This window comes from Trachypithecus francoisi, unplaced genomic scaffold, assembly GCF_009764315.1.
Source record: "Trachypithecus francoisi isolate TF-2019V2 unplaced genomic scaffold, Tfra_2.0 Lachesis_group2, whole genome shotgun sequence".
Classification (NCBI taxonomy): domain Eukaryota; kingdom Metazoa; phylum Chordata; class Mammalia; order Primates; family Cercopithecidae; genus Trachypithecus; species Trachypithecus francoisi.
This window is the reverse complement of record NW_022681465.1, coordinates 40,113,669-40,135,667: the sequence shown is the minus strand read 5'-3', so window position 1 is coordinate 40,135,667 and position 21,999 is coordinate 40,113,669. Positions and strand designations below refer to the sequence as shown.

Sequence of the window (21,999 nt, the reverse complement as noted above, 5' to 3'; positions counted from 1 at the left end):
CAAAATATCAATACGGCCAAGGCTGAGAAATTTTGGATTATAAACAGAAATAGGTCATCCCCTTAGAAAAGAAGTCACAGGCTGGGTGTGGTGACTCACACCTGTTATCCCAGCACTTTGGGAGGCTGAGGTGGGAGGATCACTTGAACCTGGGAGTTTGAGACCAGCCCGGGCAACATAGTGAGACCCTATCTCTATAAAAATAAAAATAAAGTGAAAAAAAAAGAAGTCAGAATTCTGACTTCACGGGTTTCTGAAAGTCAATGAATAAGTGGAGAAAAATGGCATATATAAAGAAATATATAAATATATTTATCCCAAATATATATTTAAATAAATATATTTACCCTAAATATATTTATTTAGGGTACCCTAAAATAAATACCCATTTTATTTCAAATGAAAGGATCCATTTTAACTTATTTGAAATACTTATTCTAGTTTTATAACTTCCAATCAGGAGGAACTGAAAAGCAAAGATAAGCAGCACACATGGGCCATATTTAAAGAATATTTAGCTATAGAAAGAATGTGAAGATTAAGTTCCTACTGCAAATAAACTTCTGCACACTCTTCTAAGTACCACGAAGCCAGCAAATAAACAAATGGCTTAATGGGCTTTATTTAAAAATACTTTTATTGTAACACCTACTCTGGTTATTTTTTTTAAAAGAAGGTCTTAAAAATATAACTTACTATGAACAAACTCAAAATAAGAAAAGATGATTTGAAGATAATGAAAGTGAATCTTGGTAGAATGACACTCTCTGAGAATTCTGTTCCCCTATTAAGTTCTAAAAGCCTCTGGCAATAACAAGTAGAAAAAAATAGTGTAGTTTTCAGCTTAAAAAAATACAGAGTAACTTATCCGCAGAGTGCTTTCAATCCCTACCATTTTTCCTGGTTCTTACCATATGCCACACACAATAAGATTCTCAGACTGCTAAAGATCAGTAACAAACCACCTCTGTCCTCGCCTCTGATAGCAGAACTTCTCAACAGTCTCTCGTACCCCTGTGCAACACTATGGATATATTTGAGCAGTATGCAGACAGGGCAGGGGCAGGCATCAGGGCAAATAGTGTTCACTTTGGGATCAAAGGGTGACTCTTGATGCATGTCATGAGTTTCTTTCCAGCTGTGGAGCTGAAGTGGAGCTTAGAGGTTAGGGAATAAAGGGACATGGAGCCCAGGCCAATCAGAGTTCTACATTGCCTTTTCTTGGTAGTTTCAGAGCAGCATCAATGCAGATGGTATGGTCTGAGCTAATCTGAAGCTTTTCAAGAGCAAGATGTTTTCAGGCAAATTTTACATCCTTAAAATTTCAAAACGGTTTGTAGACTTAGTGCACCTAATTTTTTGAAGATGTATTAATTAGATACAAAGTTAATTGTATCAATATCCATTTCATTCTTAATTGTATCTTAAGAATGAAATGGGTATATAAGGTAGCACTTACGTTTATGGCTGGTAAGGCTGTGTAACAATTTGGCCAATGGACAGGAAAGCAGGAGACTTATTGGAAAGAGCAGGTACTATATGACAATTAGAGCAAGTTGGTGAGAGGGAAGCTTTAGAACTAAACTATGGCAACTTCAGAGCAGACCAGAACCTGTGGGGCTGTTGAAAGCCAGAGCTAGGGTTGGTCCGAGACCTTGTCTAATCTAAAGCCACTCAGACAGAGTTTCAGAGGAACCCCTGTGGATATGCATCAGTCCCCTCTGATATGTAGGAGCCTATGCCACAGTGTATCTAGACAGTTCTTTTTTCCAAAATGGTTATAAAACATTTTTTTAAATACTAGCCTTCAGGTTCACGAAATACGAGGAGGAGGAAGTGAAAATATACTGACTGCTACGGTAGACCTAGGGTCAGCTTTTGAGGACTGAGGTAACCACTGCAGGGAATAAGTTTTGAGGTCTGATTTTAAAACAATATTGGAAGACTGTTCCTTTGTGAGATAGAAACTTCTCCATTTTAATTTTAGTATTTTAAGCTTTTCCTACAGGTCAGTTGGGAATAACATTTTATTTAGGGACTCACGATCTTGAATTTTTAGCTAAATGCCTTAAGAATAAAATATTATTTAAAAAGTATTAAAAGGCTGGGATTCCACACAGTTTCTTGTTCAAGATGAAGAATATAAAAATATACCACCATGTCTTGGCAACTAGAAAAGCAGATTTTAATTTTCATTCCAAAAATGAGAGACTGAAAATCAAAGGCTTAGGACCACAATCCACAACCCTCCTCCCGACCTCCTGTCTGTCTTCGATAAAAAGCTACAAAGAAAAAGTTTCAGGAAACTTTCAGACATTTATAATTAGCATAAACACTGTATACCAAGATGTGTAAGTCAAAACGTCTAATTACTCTGGGATACAAGCTCAGGCATGTGGCAATAGAATACTGTCTGAAAGGTCATTTCAACATCAAGTCACGGACATCCTATTTACATAAGGATCTAGGGCAGAAGCACAATGTGTGCACTGCTGCAACTTTCTCATATGTGAATGCTAACATCTGCTGAAAAGCTGTTGGTACCTTTACTGCAGGTTTCCTGTCCTTGAGTCAAATACTTTCTACTCAGTATTGGATTGAGGTATACATTAGATTAAAAATAGAACCAGCAAGGGTTTTCTTCATTTATTTAAGTGTTTTGTTCTTCTGTGGAATTATAAATCATTCAAACTTACAGAACTCTTCTTTGACAGACACCTTTTCTGATAAGGTGATTGTAAACACTCAATGAAATACTCATGAATCAGCAGTACCATGGTTTGATATGACAATTCCTGGTGTTAAAGTAGACTTATATAGCCTAGCAGGCCAAGATCATCTATAATTTCTTTTTTATAGATTAGGGACAATAAGTCTCAGTGATTTGTTCAAGTTAGAGCCATATTTAAACTGACAATCCCTGTACTCCAAATCCCCTTACCTTGCTCCATGGCTGTCTAAAACACTCATTACTTTGTAATACTAACATATTATGTTTATAGTCTTTCTCCCTCCACTAGAATGTAAGCTCCGTAAGGACAGAGGCTTTTGTCTGTTGTGTTCCCTGAATATATTGTCAGCACCTCAAGTGGTGCGTGGCACAAAGTAGTCACTCGATGCATATTTGTTAAATGGAAAGGTAGATTAATGCCTGAGCCAGGCCTAGAACTGAAGTATTTGCTTTCTTTCCACTAGCATTTCCGAAGCATGCTGAAAAGTTTCCTTATGTGAAAGGGGGGTTCTTTCCTCAAATAAATTTAGGAAATGCCAAGTTAAACAAAATACCTTTCTTTGCTGTGGGTCCTTCCATACTGAATAGTTTCCCAATTTGTATGGCCTCAGAACCCACCACCTCCCCTCCAGCATCCCAGGAGGCCTGTCCATCTCTTAATTTTATCTAACATCTATTATTTGACAATATATAGACTGCATATATTAGCTTAGATATAAATGTACTGCAAACATTTAAACATTAGAATTCTCTGTTGTTCTCAAATTATTTCTAGACTCTTGATTCTGTGATTTCCTTAAAATCTAGAAATATACTTTAAGCTACAGAAATATATTTGCATGCACTATTCAGGTTCCACAGTTTAGGGACAGAATAATCTAGAATCAGAACAGAAAATAGAAACCTCAACCTGAAAGCCACATGTGCTATTTTTAAAACTAGACCTGCAGTTATGACTTTAGGCCCAAACATTATGGGTTGGGGAGGGGGAAGCCTCTCAGATCAGCCCAGATGTGCAAACCAATACTGGAGGGTGGAGGAATAGGAAGGGGAGGGTAGCCCTCGCTGGCAATAGAAAAAGTTAAGTATTAGAGAAATCAGTAAGAGCTAAACATTCCTACTGACAAGGAAGGGCAGGGGGTAGAGAGGAGCCAACACATATTAGAGCCATCTGAAATTTCCATATGATAGCTATTTAACTGAGGAGAATAGTGCAAAATGCCAAATTTTTCTAGCACAAAGAGAAATATTGGCAGTTATCCCCAAAATTCAGGTCATATAGCAATTAATGTAAATAATTCAGGAAAAAATAAGTCAATTTATTTCCTTCTATTGTTCCTCTTTAGCAAGATGTATATTAAGCAAGGAAAAAGTAAAGTGAAATGCTTTCCCTGTTATTTTTCACATAGTTCCCCTGGATCCAGTATTAAAATTTCTAGTTCTGGATTAAACAGTAGAGCAGCCTAACACTGAGGTTTCCTATTCTCGTTATTTCTGTAGTATATAGTCTTAATATAAAAATAATTCCTGAGAACTGCATTCTCAACCCTAATGTATTCTTTTAAATTTATGACCATTTTGGAGAAAATATCATCGATGGCAACATTTCAAAACCAATTTTAATTACAAATACACAGTAACAACGATGGAAGTAAAGTAGTAATTTTAAAAAATCAAATACACCCAATACACTCAGTTGCTATATAACTGAAATTACAAAAAACTACTTTTGGCTCTCTTAATATGGCTTCTCTATTAATGTGAAACTAGCCTTCCAAATGTTGGTGTGTCTGGTAAGATGACATGGATTAATTGATTCTTTCACTTAATTCACTTATTCCACACATATTAACCGAGTACTACTGTGCTAGGCACTGTTTAGGTTTCTATGACATAGTAGTGAATAAAACCGACAAAGATTCCTGCCATTGTGGCACATATGTATAAAGGTCCAGGAACAAGATAATGATGCTTAGGACCAGGACAGGGAGAAATGGATGGATTTGGGATGTATTTTGCAGGTACAGGCAGCAGGATTCCTAGACATATTAAATATAAGAAATGAAGGGGAGAAATCAAGGATGACTCCAGGGTATTTTGCCTGGAAGAAAGGAATTGTTTCAGTATGTGTATGTGTACACACATATAGACATATATACACACACACACACACAAACATATATATGTATATTTTTTACTTTGAATGTGATAATGAGCACCTTAAAGTAAATGAATCCATTAACTGGTTAAGTGTACTTCTTATTTTTAAATACTGTACAACTGACCAATGTTGGTTTCTCCAGCTAAAAAGGGGCTTCAAAGGGAGTTTTGTTATGATTCATTTTTGTAGCTTCATGGTTAAAAAGTATTTAGAAGAAACCAGGTGTCTGAGTGTGTGTTGTTTGGTAGTTGGGTATTTCCAGGAAAACAGGGGTGATGACAGTTATTGGCAGGGGAAAGATGGAAATACCAGATACTAGAGATACTGCATCAGGGAAAAGGTATACAGACTATAGAGCAGGAGAGAACAGAAACTTTGTTTAAAAATGAATGCAAAGTTGAACCAAGTGCAAAGTGGTTTTAGAAGAGAAGTGAGACAGCCATCGAGAAAATCTAAATAGTTTCTTCAAAATGCAGTCATGGCTGGGCTAAGCCACAAGTTCTTCTTTGGTGGCAAAAACTAAAACCTCCCACTGGGTTCAGCAACTTATCATAAAGCTGCATTTCATTTTTGTTTTATTAACCAGTCCCTTCCAAAATTTAAATACACAAAGCTGACATGAACTAAATTATCACCTCGTTCCTGAACGTTTCCGCCTCCCACACTGCCCAGTTAATAAGCCATCATTCATTTAGTGCTGAGATTACTGGCACCCTGATGAGTGAAATTTAACTCCTCTCTCTCACACTACTCCACACCCCTCAACATGCACATAATCGTAACTTACTGCTTTTTCCTTCTGAAATATTTCTTAAATGTATATTCTTTCCTCTGCTTTGGCTCAGTATTACCTTTTGCTTGGACAACTTGGCTTTTGGCCTCTACTTTTGAACCGTTCTCAATCCCATCATCTAATCATTCAGCTGCCATCCTCTAATCATTCAGTTTTTATCAACAACTATTCTTATAAAATGTCAATATGACCCTGTCAGTCTCAAGGGTCATTTATTTCTTCATGACTTCCTACTACTTACCAGTAGTAGATGTAAAGCTTCTTAATAGTATATATGAGTTTCCTTGTCAGCACTCTTACTACTAAACTAGTTTAACTGGGCCTCGTCTCCACCTTGTATTTCATGTTCCAGCAATACGGTGTTTGCTGGGTGCCAGAACATGCTACTCTGTGTCCCCACTTCTTGCCTTAGCTCATGCTAACTTATCTGTGAGATTCAGCTTAGCAGTCCTTCCCTTAGGGAGCCTTTGCTTTCCCAGTGAGGTGCGTTTAGAAGCCGCCTTTCTGAGTCCCCATGGTCCCGTCACCTACAGGCATTCCTCGCTATTGCTGCTTTCACTACACTGTATGCTAAGTACTCATTTATTTGCCTTTCTCTCCCACCAGACTGTGAGTTCTGTGGAGGCAAAGGCCATGGTCTGATTCACTTTTTTTTTCTTTTGAGACAGAGTCTTGCTCTGTCGCCCAGGCTGGAGTGCAGCGGCACGATCTCGGCTCACTGCAACCTCCGCCTCCCGGGTTCAAGCGATTTTCCTGCCTCAGCCTCCTGAGTAGCTGGGATTACAGGTGTGCACCACCACGCCCAGCTAATTTTTGTATTTTTAGTAGAGACAGGGTTTCACCATGTTGGTCAGGCTTGTCTCAAACTCCTGACCTCATGATCTGCCCGCCTCAGCCTTCTGAAGTGCTGGGATCACAGGTATGAGCTACCACGCCCAGCTGGTCTTACCCACTTTTATATATATTTGAAACACAGTAGAGTAGATAGCTAATAAATATTTGTTAGATTTATCTGAAGGAACTTAGATTAAATTCACTCAGAAGGTGCCTTATGTCAGGGATACTAAAAAATTATAAATGGATTTGAAATAGATGACTTAAGAATCTGTTGAGAACCAGGGTTCCCCAGAGAAGGCAAAAATAAATAACAAGATGAAAGGAAGGGGGGAAAAAAACCCAAAAAACTCATACAGCTGCCTGCTGTGTGGTACAAATGTCAGGATGAGAAAGTTCCTAACCTCTCTTGTGCTATGTTTAGCCCCAAAGCCTAGGCCAAGTGGCTTCCTGGGTTTGTGGGACTTAAGTTCATATTATACATTTTTGTTTTTAAAAAGTATCTTCGTTTTTATGAAAACACTCACCGAATACTCTGGCTTCACAAAATTCCATTTGAAAGTATGACCCAACCTCTTTAAAACCATTTTGTATTTTAAAGAATTTAGAATTTAACCATACTAAATAATTCTAAGTTTAGTAATTCTTGTCAAGTAGGAAGCAGAATTTTGTTTTAAAAAATGGTTTCTCAGAAACAAAGCCCAAACCTGAATTCTACAAGGAAAAAAAATCTTAAATATGAATGGCAACTTCCAATTCACTGCCAATCTCCTCTTCTTGTACCCTGGAGCCTTGAGCAACGTTCTTTTGCATTATGCCAGGAAGAACTGCTGGCAAACGTAAGTGGGCTTAGAATTCGTGCCTGCAGTCAGCAGCAATTGTGTAAATTCAGGGAGAGACTGGTATTTGACACCTGCAAGTCCTCAAGGTTAACAGAAGTCTCAAAAAGCCCAAGACCTAGATTTTGTAAAATACATGGTTTCACCCCAAACTAATCAATGTCACCAAGAAAACTTGTAAGTACAATAAGATAAACAATAGTTAAGCCTGTAGAATATTTCCATAGAGATTTAGAAGTATATTTAGTTCTTAATTCTCTGCTTTCAATATCAATTGTTTTTGAGCCTTTTCTTGGGTAAAGTTACAGAATGCTTTTTTCAAAATAAATCTTATGGGGAAACCCAACATGTATTACAAACAGACTCAGAAATGCTCTGGTTAAGGAAGGAATGATGAGAGACTGGAATTGCTGAGGCAGCCACTGTGGTAAGATCACTGTGGTAAGTCCTCCCTGGGGACCAAAGGCACAAGACCACAGTCTATGCTAAAGAAGGAGAAACAGCAACAAGACAGACAATATTTGGGGTATATCATTTTAATTAATTAAATTGTAGTCACATCTTAAATGAACATTACAAAAGTGTGTGTGTAAAAATATGCACCATTTTGTGCCTTTTTTTTTTTTTTTTAAATGAGAATTGGTGCCAACTATTTGGAGAATACCAGAGATAGGAAACGGTGTCCCGCTGTCTTGTTCTTTCTCCTTTTTAAAATGCTTTCTTTAGAATTTTGCCTTTGCACTTCCAGTTCCAAGTTGTTTCTCTCTCAATGATTTGAGAAGAAAGTGAAAACTTCCCTTTTACAAACAGATGAAAAGAGAGAGCCCTAATGGACCACATCTAGGATGCTAGATCATTGGCTGTGGAGCAAACTACCTGGTTTCCAACTCTCGCTGCAGAATCTACCATCTGTGTTACCTTGGGCAAATAACCTCAGTAATCCCCAGTTTCCATACTTGTAAAATGTAGATAATGATATTACCCAATTCATATGACTGACGTGAAGTTTAGAGATAACCCATCTAAGGTGTCTGGCACAAGGCCCGGTACACAGTTAAGTGCCAAAAAATGTTTGCTTTGATAATACAAAGACAATATTGGGGAGTTCCCACTCCAATTCTGACCTGTTTGATTCTAACACACACGAGCCTTCCTTACTATAATGAGGTGTTTGATTTTTAAAGTAATTTCTGTTAACAAGCTCTTTGGATAATCAAAAGTTGACTATACTCATTCTGAATCTTCATAATTTAGAGAAAAATAAGGGGCTACAAGTCTTCTGGGTCAAAGCTTAAGTGTTAGTGTAAATGGAAGCCAAATAAACTATCTGGAAAAATAAACAAATAATGAAAACAACCAGCAATATTTCCAACTGTCTCAAACTCAAAATACAGAAAGATAAGGTACGAGAATGAATCAGCTAAAACAGGTGTCCATGGAAGGCTGAAAAATTAACAGATGTCTGCTGCTCCTCTAGAAGGGTAGCAAACACTCCCTCCCAAGTGCCCTATCCATTAAAAAAAAAAAAAAAAAAAAAAAGGGCTGCCTTCAGATTCCCAGAGTCTCAGATACAAGCTATCGCACAACAAAGAAACAAAGAAAATAGAATTAAGGGTTCTCGTGGGAATCACAGCTTTATGACTCTAAAGCATTCAATCTTCATAAATACAAACAGTATTTTAAAGTTTGTGGGGGTGTTTTTTTGTATCAAGCTATAGGTAGCTCTAAAAATGAACCAAACGTGTAGTATTTTAATTTTTATAAATCTCTTTCCGAACATCTACTCTGAAAATGTATTCCTGAGGCAGAGTCTGGTTTACTCCATAAAATTTATTTCTATTCAGTTTTCATAAGTCAAATTTGTTTGTTAATTTTCTTCAAGCCTATAAAGAAAATAAAACTATTTCTAATTTCACATGTATAAAGCTATTGATATGCACAACACATCAAGAGCTAAATTAGAGACTACAGTTCTGATTTCTAAGAGATTGGCATGTCTGATGTAAATAAGAGGGCCTGTCAAGTTTCTTAGATAGACTGATTTGTAATTGTAAGAAATATAGGACCGTAAAGATTTCTAAGGATGGTTAGGCTATTGGCAAAGTCATCAAACCTATGCCTTCACATAGAGAAAGAGACACTTTGGCAAAGAAAGGGCAAAGGTTTACGTATGGGTAATTAAGGCAAGTACTATATTTGAATAACTAATATTAAAAAACTTTTGTTTATCTTTTAGATAGTAATTTAATTCTGCTAGGAGGTAGAACCACACACCACAGAGTCCCTCTAAAATAATGAAACTATATAAAGTAGTAAAACATTTTATTCCCTGGCCAATAACTCACAGCATTGCTCCATGAAAAAAAGAGATCCATACCGCTAGGCTCTGTGAGATGTTTGCAATGTTCTTTTAAAGAAGACAGGCATCTAAAGGTGAAGGTAGAAATTCAAAAGCGCTAAATAATTATGACCACAAAAAATGGTAAACAAAAATGTCAAAATAGCAAAATACAGTATGTAAAAAGTTATATAAGTAGTATAATTATTTTTAAAAGAGAAACAGAGTAATTTTGTCAAAGGGAATTCATGAACTACTGAAATAAAAACTCTCCCCACCATATTGGGAGAAAACATGAATAATATAAAGGAATGAAAAACTCAAAACCACTCCTTCTAGCAATACCAGATGGAGACAGCAAGGCACTGGATGTTACTTCACGCTATCTTAAAACATTGCAATATTTTACTCATGTCAGATTGTAATCAAACAAATCACACTGTCAAACAGTTTTTAAACATTATCAAATGATTAATTTTGAAATTCAAAAACCATGTATCCAATATTGGCTGGGGAAAACCCCTCGTGACTGGCACTTTTGAATAGCTGTAGGAATATAAGACAGCAGTAGCTTTCTGGGGGTGGGGGGATGCGGACAGGATAAATGGTTTGGCTACAGTTATTGAAAACTTTAAAAGTATTCTCACCTAATAAATGCCATATCTAGGAATCTATCCTGAGGAAATAAAGATAGCAATAATAATTTATGCACATGGATTTTAATCATACCATTATTGTTATACAGAAACCATACATGTAATAGGAGAATGGCTAAATGATAGTGCATCCATAAAATGAAATGTTAGGTAGCTATTTAAAAGTAACTTGTACTCTTTAATAACATAGGAAAATGCTCATGATAATGCTAAATGAAAAAAGGAATATAAAAAGGCAAGAAACACACTGAGACTGCAATTTTTAAAATGTATGTCAGCAAGAAGAAAAGACTAGAATGAAATTGAATAAAACTGTTTTTCACTTTTAGGAACTCTTTTATTATTCATCTTTATTCTTATGTGTATTTTATACACTTTAAAAAATGTTTATTCACTTTGTTTTTCAATCAGAAAAACAATAAAGGCTGCATAAAAATAATAACTAGATTTTAGGTTATCATTGATACTTACCCTTTGACTCAATTACCTTAAATATTATTGAAAGAGGTTAGAGATTTTTTTTACAGAATCAGAAATTATGAAGTAAAAGACTTTATCCCAAATTAATCCTGACTCATTATGCTATTCTTCAAGTTTTCTAAAGAAGGAACAAAACACTGTCTTCCTTTAGAAACAAAACACAAAACATCAAGCATTCCTAACAAAGTTTTTCGTTATAGCCAAATACAGAGCTTTCAAACAGCTGTGGAAATGTGTAAGTAAGCATCATCTTACTATTCAGTGGAAATGGAACAACCTTAAATACTTTCCTTCCTAATCTGAAAACTGACTTATAAATTACCAACATGACTAGATTAAGGAAAAACTAAAAACCATTCAGATTAGTCGTAACAAAAACTTCTAAGTATTCATTAGTAGAGTATTACTACCTTCACAAATATGGCTATGCCTTATATTCTCACTCTAAAATAAGATATCCATAACATAACTTACTAAGTGGTTATTAAACCCCAGGCTTTTCATGTATTATAAAGAACTGCCCTTTTCCTATGGCTGCTTAGGTACCAACCCTCTCCTGATGTGGGCTCAATTTTGTTCTTTAATCACTTGCATATTGCATTCTGAGTTTTATTACTCTAAGCCCCCTAAGAACCTCATCTTTTAAAATTCAACCAACTGCTGCTTTTCATTCCCCTGATCTGTCCTTTCTAGACTAGACTTTTTCCTACGACACTTTACAATGCCGCTGCTCCAAAACATCAAATGCTAACTCAGAAAGGAAAGTAGCCTCTACTCCCACACCCTTGATAACACCAGCAACTCTGCCTGTACCTTCTTTCCACTGGGGAGAGAGATCACAGACAGAGAAAACTTTCTTTCTCCACTGATAGATGACAAAGCAACTCTATCAAGTAGTTGACTAGCAAGATATTAGCTGGTGTCTAACTCTAGATAACAAGACCTGCCTTCTCTGTTCTCCTTGTCAACTTGTTTTTTAAAACCTTTAATATCCAGTTTTTCTCCTTAAAGTCTTGTCATATTTGAACTTGGCATCTCCAAAAATTTCTTTTATGTTTCTCCAATATTGAAACATGTTCTGGTTTTTCTTATTTAACCCATAAAGATGACAAATTATCTTTAATGATAATGAGAACAAACTTTAACATATTTGTTTCTGCAAAATAAGTATAGCTTGATCGTTATGAATTTCAATGTCATAATGAGAACCTGTAAACTCACCATTCAAGAACTAGAATGTGAGCAATAACACATCCACCCATCCTCCTCTCCTTTTCCCTCTGCCTGCCTTTCCCTTTGGGTGTAACCACTGTTCGCATTTTCATAATTGTCATCCCTTTTTTGGTTTTTAATAGTTTTATCACATATGTAAACTTACCAATAGATTTTTTGATTATTCCTGTTATTAAACTTTATAAAAACAGCATCATACCATATGTATTCTTCTGCCTGCTTAGAGTTATAAGTTACTGCTTTTCACTATTGTATACTCTTACACTAAATGAATATACCACACTTAATCTCTATTAGCCCGTCATTGTTCTTAATTAGTATGGGCACAATTTAACAAAAGGAGCTTCAAATTCCCTAAATGTTAGTAATTAAAAGTAACAATACTCATGCTTTCAGTATTCATATGTAAACCAGTATTCTTTAACAGCTAGGAAAAAAATTACTCTTTAAATAGGGCTTCACATCAGAATTTCATCTGTAAATCAACCTTTTCTTTCTTCTCACGACTAGAGTTCCAGGTATAATTAAACCCAATAAAATGTCCTTTGGAGTTGCTTTTGAAAATCCTTTTGTTCCAATTCTCCAATGGGAATACCCCCTGGGCAGCTCCATTCTGACCTGAACACCTCATGGATAACATGTTCCAAACCAAACACACCCCATGTCTCCTTCTAAGCCTGCTCTTTCATCTATTTCAGATTTGAATAATGGCCTCACCACCTAACCAAATGCTCAAGTAATAAATACAGAGCCATCCTTATCTCTTCTTCTTGTCCTCCCATATGTAAGGAATTCCATATATAAGGAATGACTAAGTCAAGGCAGCCATTGGAGAAGCATGTTAAAATGCAAATCTGACCACATGACTCCCTGGCTAAAATTATTTAAATAGTTGATAATCTCCTACCATGTTTGATAAGCTATAATAGATTGTGACCCATTGGAAGGTCATGGCATTAATTTAGTGGATTGTGACTAGGATTCTTTTTAAATGAAAGAGAATGCAATAGAAAATATCAGGGTACATTGATGAAGTAAGGGTAAAGACTGTGTTGTGGAACTTTTGTTTCAGTAGTGTGAATGTCTACATCTATATGTGTAAAGCTATGCGACGTAAAACAGTTTTGCCTTACTGTGAATTATTCGGAAATGTGTTTGAAGGCACTCATTTACCGATGTAGTTTTCTCACATTAGAGAGGTCAGAGGTTACCCAGAAATTGATGAAAGTCATGAAGCTTCTTTTGAGAAGAGAATGTATACATATCTATACATATGTATATTCTTCAAACATTCTTATGAGAGTGAATCGAGCTATCCTAAGAAAATCTGGGGGAAAAAAATGTGTTTTAAGTCCAGGTTTCCAAACCTCATCATAGCTCTCCAGGGAAATTTTATAGATAAGAAGCACTGATCTCCAAGGTGAAATCCTAACTCCTCAAGAAGGTGGGGCTGGGTGGTGGATCATCCCTGTAATCCCAGCACTTTGAAAGGCTGAGGTGGGAGGATCACTTGAGTCCAGGAGTTGGAGACCAGCCTGGGCAATATAGGGAGACCTTATCTCTTCAGAAAGTTAAAAAATTAGCTGAGTATGGTAATGCGTGCCTATAGTCCCAGCTACCCAGTAGGCTACAGTGAGCTATGATTGAGCCACTGCACTCCAATATAGGTGACAGAGTAAGGGATGGTTAACTTTAAGGGACCACAAAGTATCATAGAACTGGTAAAATATTATTTTCTGAGCTTAAATAAGTAAGTACTACTAAAGTGACACTGCCTGCAATATAAGTAACTCAATTCCACAAGTTCAGTTTTTGGTGGGAAACAAAAAAGCAAAGCCAATTAGTGACAAATTTTATTGACAAACAGGTAATGTCAGGAATAGAAATGGGCTATTTTACCTTGTCTACACACTGTCTGTCTATCATGGTGCCTGGTATACATCGTGTACTCACAAATGTTTGCTAAGTGAAGGCAGTAAGCTTCACTCATTGCTAAGAATACAATTTATGGCAATTGTGATAGCTTCAGATATTAGTTATGGCTCCAGCTGCTGCATTCCAAGGTGATGCAATTTGGTGAAGGACAGAGCAGGGTGAGCACCCGTTTGTGCTCATGTTTTGAGGGGCTTGTCTTGCTGTAACTCACAGTGGCGCCTGTGTAAGGGTATGGTCCGTGAGTACTTTGAGATAGTTTCCTCAGGCACCATAAACATACAATCAAAGTTACCCTCCCACCCTCTGCTATTCTGAGGTCTTCAAGGGCAAAGGGTGGGTTGGGTGGGTCCTCTGGTCAATTTACAATAGCTTCAAAGTATGATTCAATTATTGGGTGAGAAAATATGCAGTTTCCAGAGTTCCCCAGGGGCAGCCCATCTCCTGGGTAAAATGAGATTTTTAAAAATGTGCACTCCAGCCTGGGTGACACAGCGAGACTCAGTCTCCAGAAACAAAAAAAGAAAAAAAACAGTGTGTGTATGTGTTGTGTGCGTGTATATATAAAAATTAAAAATTTTAAAAAATTAGGTAATTTACTATTTTATTAACACCTTAGTAAATTAACATGTGGCTAAAGAGTTGTAATTCAGCAAAAATATTAGATGGTATGTATGCATGTTAACCACTGTAATATTAAAAAAATTAAAACAGAACTACCATTATAAAGAAATACAATTTTAACATTCTTCTAGTATTAATTACATTCAGAGCCGAGAGTATCAAGGTAGCTGTTAGTCGGCAACATTCAGAGCCGACTGACTAAACACAACCCTTGGCAAAACCAGTAGGCTAGCCAAACCAAAACGTCAAGGGAAAGAAGTCAGAGGGAAGGCATATCATCTAAGACGGAATGGCAGTGCTGGGGATTTATTTTTACCTTTGCTGCGTATTTCAAGCTGATAGTTATCTTTGCTTCCCCAGGAACCAAGTAGGGTAGGGAAGGACAGTTTGCAGGAAGCATTTTCAAGGGGGTTGAAATTGCCTACTAACTTCAAATACTGTATAATTTAGTTTTTCAAACCCAATCTTCTCCACAACCCCCACAAAGTAAAATAAATAATTAACAAAATATCTCTGAAGGCTTTGCTAAGTTTGGGGATTAAAAAAAAAAGAAGAAGAAAAATCCAACCCTCTGTTTAATGATTCTACTGAAAGAGTTTTATAGCACTATTCAAGCCTTTAAAGTTACCAGTTAAATGCCAATTTCATCTTCGGAAGGTCATTATGCCTTTTTAGAAGGCATACATTTAAAACTTGTTTGGCTGGCTATTCCTTGTTCATTCTGGGAAAAGTGTGTGTGACTCAGTGTTTTTCACAGGAGATACTGCATGGTATTTATTGAAAATATTTTCTATTTTCAGTCCTCTTCTTAAATTCTTAAAAATGATTTCTAAAAATTAGGCCCAGTATGGTGCTTCAAATCTGTAATCCCAGGTCTTTGGGAAGCCCAGTCAGGAGGATTGCTTGAGGCCAGGAATTTGAGGCCAGCCTGGGCAACACAGTGAGACCCATCTCTACAACAACAAAAACAATTAGCCAGTCATGGCTGTGCATCTATAATCCTAGCTACTTGGGAGGCTGAGGGGGGAGGACTGCTTGAGCCCAGGAGTTCAAGGCTGCAGTAAGTTATGATTGCTCCACTTAACTTCAGCCTGGAGAGCAATACACTGTCTCAAAAAATAATTATTATTTTATTATTTCTAAAAATTACGTTATGTAAAACTATTTTCTAAAGCCTCTGGGATTGCTGAGTCTGAAAGTAAGTAACTAAATTAGAAAGAATTTTAGAACAATATTCTCATAACAAATACTGAGTTAATACCGAGGTCTAGAATCTCATATACTGTGACAAAGTTAGCAGTATTTCTCACTGCCCTGGGGAAATCACTCCCTGGACATGAGTCACTGAGGCCTGAGGCAACGCAACTCTGTACGGCTACTACATGCCAGCAGATGTGGGCATTATTCACTATTGAAAACCTTGCCATTTCAGATTTTATTTCAATTATAACATACCACACACTTACCTTTGTGTGTGTGCACATGCATACACACAGTTCTTAAATAGGTCTTCTGGAATTTTACAAACCTGTTGCCAAGATGTGACATTTTATATCTACTAAAACCCTTGCTTAAAAGGCTATTTCATACCAATGAGAAATACACATATAAGCCTTGTTCCTGACAGTCCCCCATTTCCATAGAAGTTCTGAGTAGAGGGTTCTGAATGAATCCTATATTATGAATTATTTTCTAAGTATTAGTCTGTATGTGTTTCTTAAGACTGTGAGTTCTCTGAGGGTGGAGCCCACGCCATGCCCATCCCTGCATCTTTTCACACAAAGTACATAACAAGCACTTGGCACTAGTAAAGGCTGAAAGAATGTTTGCGCAGTGAATAATAAACAAGCAGAACAATAAATTAGCCTATTAGCACATTCATTGATTAGGCTACCTGTTTATAGTTTATTGCTTAGAACAATTATGTTGGTTGATAACTGCATCAGTAACAACTGTTATTACAGTATGGCAGGAAGAACTTCTCCCTAGCAGTGTGAAGACCAAGAGTGTAGTTATAGCACTGCCACTATTAACTGTGTGTCTTTAGACAAGAAACTTTCAACAAGCATGCAAATACAGAGTTTTGTTTTTAAAAATGTACTGAAACACATCTGTGGAAAATTTTCACCTGTTACATTTTCAGTATCAGATCAGTAGATAGAACCATCTTGATTTTTATAAAGCTTACTTCACAATAAAAATGTTGCTTTTGGAAACTGGGTGCATCATACCATTACACCCCTCTGAATGTTGTAACTTGAAGATCACAATGCAGTAGCCCATGTGAATCTACCGGCTACCATTTCTGTTTAAATATGCTGGTCTAGAGAGATTTATAATCCTAGTAAACCTTTAGTTATAAGTATCTTAGGTATAGATTAGAACTGTGAGAATTGGTTGATTCACACTCTTCAGAATCAGCAAAGCAATTCTGGATGATTTACTCACCTCCTGATATTCATGAGTTTAGAAATGAGAATCAACTGCTACCATAGATATTTCCTCATTTTTCTGAATGCAGAAAATGCCCTCAATGACCATCTAATTTTCTGAGCACCTTTTTCCGTTAAGGAACAGGGGTAGAATGAACAGTGAAAGTCACAATTTATATTTTTAATGCTACAAAGGCTGCTGCCCAACTGTGATAATAAAAATCCAGGTAATCAATGACTTTCATAATTTCTACTCTTTAGCAACATATTGCTATACTTTAATATTTCAGTCTGCATTTATTTAGAAGAAAACTTCAACCTAAGAGAACATGTTCAGGCACAGAGGCAAATACGCTTAAAAGCTAATCAGTCAAGACCCAAATTCTGGCCTTCTAAAGACACAACTGAGGGAAAAAAAATACTTATAATTAGTTAACAAGGAAGAACATAATGATGCAGTGCTTAGCGTGAGTCTCATCAGAGAAACAGAAAATGATTTTAACACTACGTGTTCAGTTTTGAAACGATATTTTAAAAATGCTTAGTTATACTTCAAATATGCCTATATATGACAGTATCATGACAGTTAAGGTACATTTTCAGTCACATTTGATGTAAAAAGACAAAATTTCTCATTAAGGAAAAGTACCCTTTGTGGAAAATTTAAATTTAAATCTTTTAATTTAAAGCCCTAAACATATTCCACATAGGAAAAAAATCTGTAAGCATACTTCTTCAGAGAGGATTTAAAGCAATAGCAAGGCAACGTTAAATTATCATGGCTCTTGAGAAAAACAGAAGAGCAGTGTACAGAAGACCCTCACATTGGTAGCTCTGCGTCTTCCCTGTGGGCTGTGCCAACCCACTCTCTCCCCAGTAATGACTCTTTGTTTTTACTAAGTCCCAAAGGGTTGGGGAGAGCTCTGCAAAAAGAAGGGGGGAGGGGTGGATGGAATGCAGCTGCAGGCTCTAAAACAATGCTGAGTCCATATATTTTGTTCCCAGTTAGAATAATGAAAAGAGTGGGGGGTTGAGGAGACAGACTTAGAATAAGCAAAGTAGGATCAAACATCCTATAGCTCTCAGTCTATAGTACCTCCACTCCTCATCTACTCTACCAAATCCAATTACCATTCCCTTGGATTAAAAAGCTTATCTGTTAAAATTCAAACACCCATTAAGATTTAAACCTATCAGTCATTGATATCTAAATTGTTTCCATCAGTGAACTATATCAAGGCAAGGAATAAAGTAGGAAGAGAAAGTGGAGCAGGCAAAGATAAACTGAGGGCACTTGGACACATGGGACAGGAAAGCTGAAGGGAGGAAAGTTTAGAAAAGGTGGTCTAAGGTTTCAAATATAAACTGCCTGCTTTGCAATGCTGCTTAGGGCCCAGGGGCAACTAGTATGCTAGAGAAAACCATACTCCCTCCTAGACTGCTAAAAGCTGCAAGGGTCAGAATGAAGAGTTTGGAAGTCTGCACATACTGGTGCTCCATGATCTAGGGTTTCGGCATAACTTGATGCCTCCTTAGAAAACATCCTTTATTTGTATTTCCCAGGAGAAAAAATTAAGGGAAGCATCAGCCCCAGAACCCTACTGCTCCCAGTAAGAGAAAAGCAGCTCAAACCTTACACTCTTCCTCTAGCCCTCTTCTCCCTAGATAATTCTTTAGTGAAAATTCATGGAGCCCTCCAGGGCTGGCAGAATTAGGCCTGACCCTAGCACATCTATTCATCTATCATTAAAATTTGCAGGAAAACTCAAGAAGCCTTAAATAAACACCTGAACTAAGCCCTTGAATAGAAAATCAGCATGTACTAATGACTACCTACTAAAAAGCTATACAACAAAATTCAGAAGAATACTTATTCCAATTAGGATCCCATTCATGAACACTTAGTCACTGAAGAGGAAAAACAGGACTTCATTGTAAAGCTGTCATGTAGAAGCAAAACTCTGATATCCACACAAACATCTCCTTCAAGTAAGCATTACACAACACATTTAGAAGTACTCTTGGTCTGTGTTGAATGATGTAATTAATCTGACTCTTGAACTGTTTTCAAGTTATAAAGGTTAGAAAGACTATTTATTTAAATTGACACTTTCGCATTTTGTGACAACAAAAATTCAGAAGTCTGCAGATTTACAATAATCAAGAATCTTCCTCCCTCAGCTTATGTTTTCTGTATAGCTCTAAAAATCCATTTACAGAAATTACAAATTTCCATATTATAGCTAATATATAGAGGCAAATATAGAATACATATTAATTTAAATGAGGAAGCAAAAAGAATAATTGAGTCTACTATTTATTATTATGAAATATTAATAATAATAATTTTAAAATACTGATTCTATTCCTGTAAACTTTATCATCTATTATAAAGACAAAATTCATAGGTCCATTTTATTAGACATTATAATTTATTGCACTTTCAAACGCAGTAATAAAATACACAGAAAACTTTGTTTATTCTATATATACGAAAAACTCAATTTCTACTTACATATTTCATTTCCTAGTACATACAACTTAAAAAAGTGCACACACAGCAAAATTTTGTTAATAGTAAAAGCAATCACAATCATAACTTGCCTGAAATAAATAATCCCTTATGGATGTTAAGCTGTCATAAAACATACTCACATAATACCTTGATGTACATTATACTTCAATAAAAAGGTTCAAACATGCAATTATTCATGATATGGATAAAAAACACTGTCACTATCAATAACCATATATGAATTTTTAAAAAGTAGATTAAGAAAATAAGAGAATTCAAGCATCTTAAAGATGTCAGACATTTTCATTTAGTCACAAAGTTCTCAGAATGAGTGGCTGATTATAATAAAAGGGTCAACTGAAAACGGATTTTAAAAGCTGAATAGTGTGCAAGAACATTAGATTTGTTTGTTAAATCAAGAAGAGTACTCACCCCGTGGAGTCCTTGGAACTGAATTGAAGGTCGAAAAGGAATTAAATTCTATTAAAAGAAACAAACAGGTAAACCTTGGTTACTGTGACACAGAACTAAATGTTTAAACTTTAAATCTATATTATTTGGGCCAGGCACAGTGACTCATGCCTCTAATCCCAGCACTTTGGGAGGTTGAAGCAGGAGGATCACTTGAGGCCAGGAGTTCAAGACCAGCCTGGGCAACACAGTGAGACCTCCCATGTCTATTAAAAAGAAAGAAAGAAAGAAAAAAAGAAAGAAAGAAAAAAAATATGTATTTGGTCAGTGTCATAATGTGTGAAAATCTTTTTTCATTATATACTTTCTTTTGCATGTTACTATATTAAGATGCCTTGGATGAACAACATCACACTATTTACATTTCTCTCTGAACCACACAAACAAAATAAAGTTTTTGGCAGTGCAGCTAATCATGTTTTTGAAACTGACCAACATGATTTGGCAAAAAATGGTTAGTATACCAATTCAATTTTACCTTAAAAAAAACTGTATTGTTGCATAGTTTTCCTGGTATATTTTTAATAGGGGTGGGAAGAGGGAAGAGATAGATAATTGGAGGAACTTTGCAATACTGTAACAGGATGCTAGAAATATAAAATTAAATATTTGAGAATAAACCTGTTTTCCATTTTCTCACATTTTATCAGAGATTTGTTTTTAATAGAGAGCCAAACAGGTTACCAGTTCTCTCATATGATTCTCACCAGGAGAACGTAATTTCTAGATCAGTGTTTTTTATTATGAGCTTTTTCTTCTTGATAACTTCAATATTTTATCATGGAGTTGTGCATTTGGAAGAAAAGCTGTTATCGTAAATGTCAGCCATAGTCTTTTGTATGATTTCCTGTATTCATAGTCACCAGCATATTTTTCTGTGGGAAAGCTTTCCCAAATTGCCAACAGAAACCCATGAAGAAATCAGATTTGGGTAATTTTTTTTTTTTTTTTTTTTTTTTGAGACGGAGTCTTGCTCTGCCACCCAGGCTGGAGTGCAGTGGCCGGATCTCAGCTCACTGCAAGCTCCGCCTCCCGGGTTTACGCCATTCTCCTGCCTCAGCCTCCCGAGTAGCTGGGACTACAGGCGCCCGCCTCGTCGCCCGGCTAGTTTTTTGTATTTTTAAGTAGAGACGGGGTTTCACCGTATTAGCCAGGATGGTATCGATCTCCTGACCTCGTGATCCGCCCGTCTCGGCCTCCCAAAGTGCTGGGATTACAGGCTTGAGCCACCGCGCCCGGCCAGATTTGGGTAATGTTTAATGGTAGTACATCAGCCTGTAAACTACTCACACCTTCATATTCAAATCCAATGTACAAAAACAGTGGTTTCTGGTCTCATCTCTACCCCAAATAAAAATATAGAGGCACTAATAATGTTCCCACCTCAGCTACAGCACATCACCTACTACTTCCAAATGCTTCCCAAAACTTCTCTGCCGACGTAAAAGTTTACTATTAGGGATTATAATAAATGAAAGAGAAAAAGAAATAAAGATAAGTACTTCTTTAAAAGACAGACCACCTGAATGTAAAATCAAGTGTAACATTAGCTATCTTATTACTATTTATAAAAATGAATAAACAAGTATCTTTTTGGAGAAAACATTATAATGGATACTGTTAATATTCTATTACCATAAAAGATCATTTAACTTTAGACTTATCAGCAGAATCTAAGTACTACTGAGTAACAAATTCATTTATTGGTGTGGGAGAAGTGAACTTTTTAAAAAGGAAAAATAAAAAGGCAGCACCTGAATTTTTAAAACCTAATTTTTTAGTAGATTTTCATTCTAATTCATTGCCTTTTATGAAAATATAAACATACATTAACTTTCTTAAGGGGAAAAACGCCACCCCCAAACTACTTTCCATGGCTAAACTCACTCTTCCTGAAGTAATGAAAGCAAGCCCACAGGAGCCTGGGGAGCCCCTCTTCATGTGGAAGAGTAAGGTGGCC

At 36.4% G+C, this 21,999-nt stretch overlaps 1 protein-coding gene across 2 annotated transcripts in view; it reads right to left on the bottom strand.

The window, feature by feature from the left end:
• ELL2 (elongation factor for RNA polymerase II 2) overlaps positions 1-21,999 on the bottom strand; it is a 77,746-nt gene that overhangs the window by 38,439 nt on the left and 17,308 nt on the right. Inside the window, exons 2-3 of one of the 2 annotated variants that reach the window (XM_033179069.1) lie at positions 20,001-20,048; positions 9,704-9,785 (exon numbers count right to left, since the gene is read on the bottom strand). In XM_033179069.1, coding sequence (XP_033034960.1) covers positions 9,704-9,733 — 30 coding nt within the window. In that variant the 5' untranslated portion in view covers positions 9,734-9,785; positions 20,001-20,048. The remainder of the gene's footprint in view (positions 1-9,703; positions 9,786-20,000; positions 20,049-21,999) is intronic. The other variant, XM_033179068.1, reaches the window with a different exon arrangement.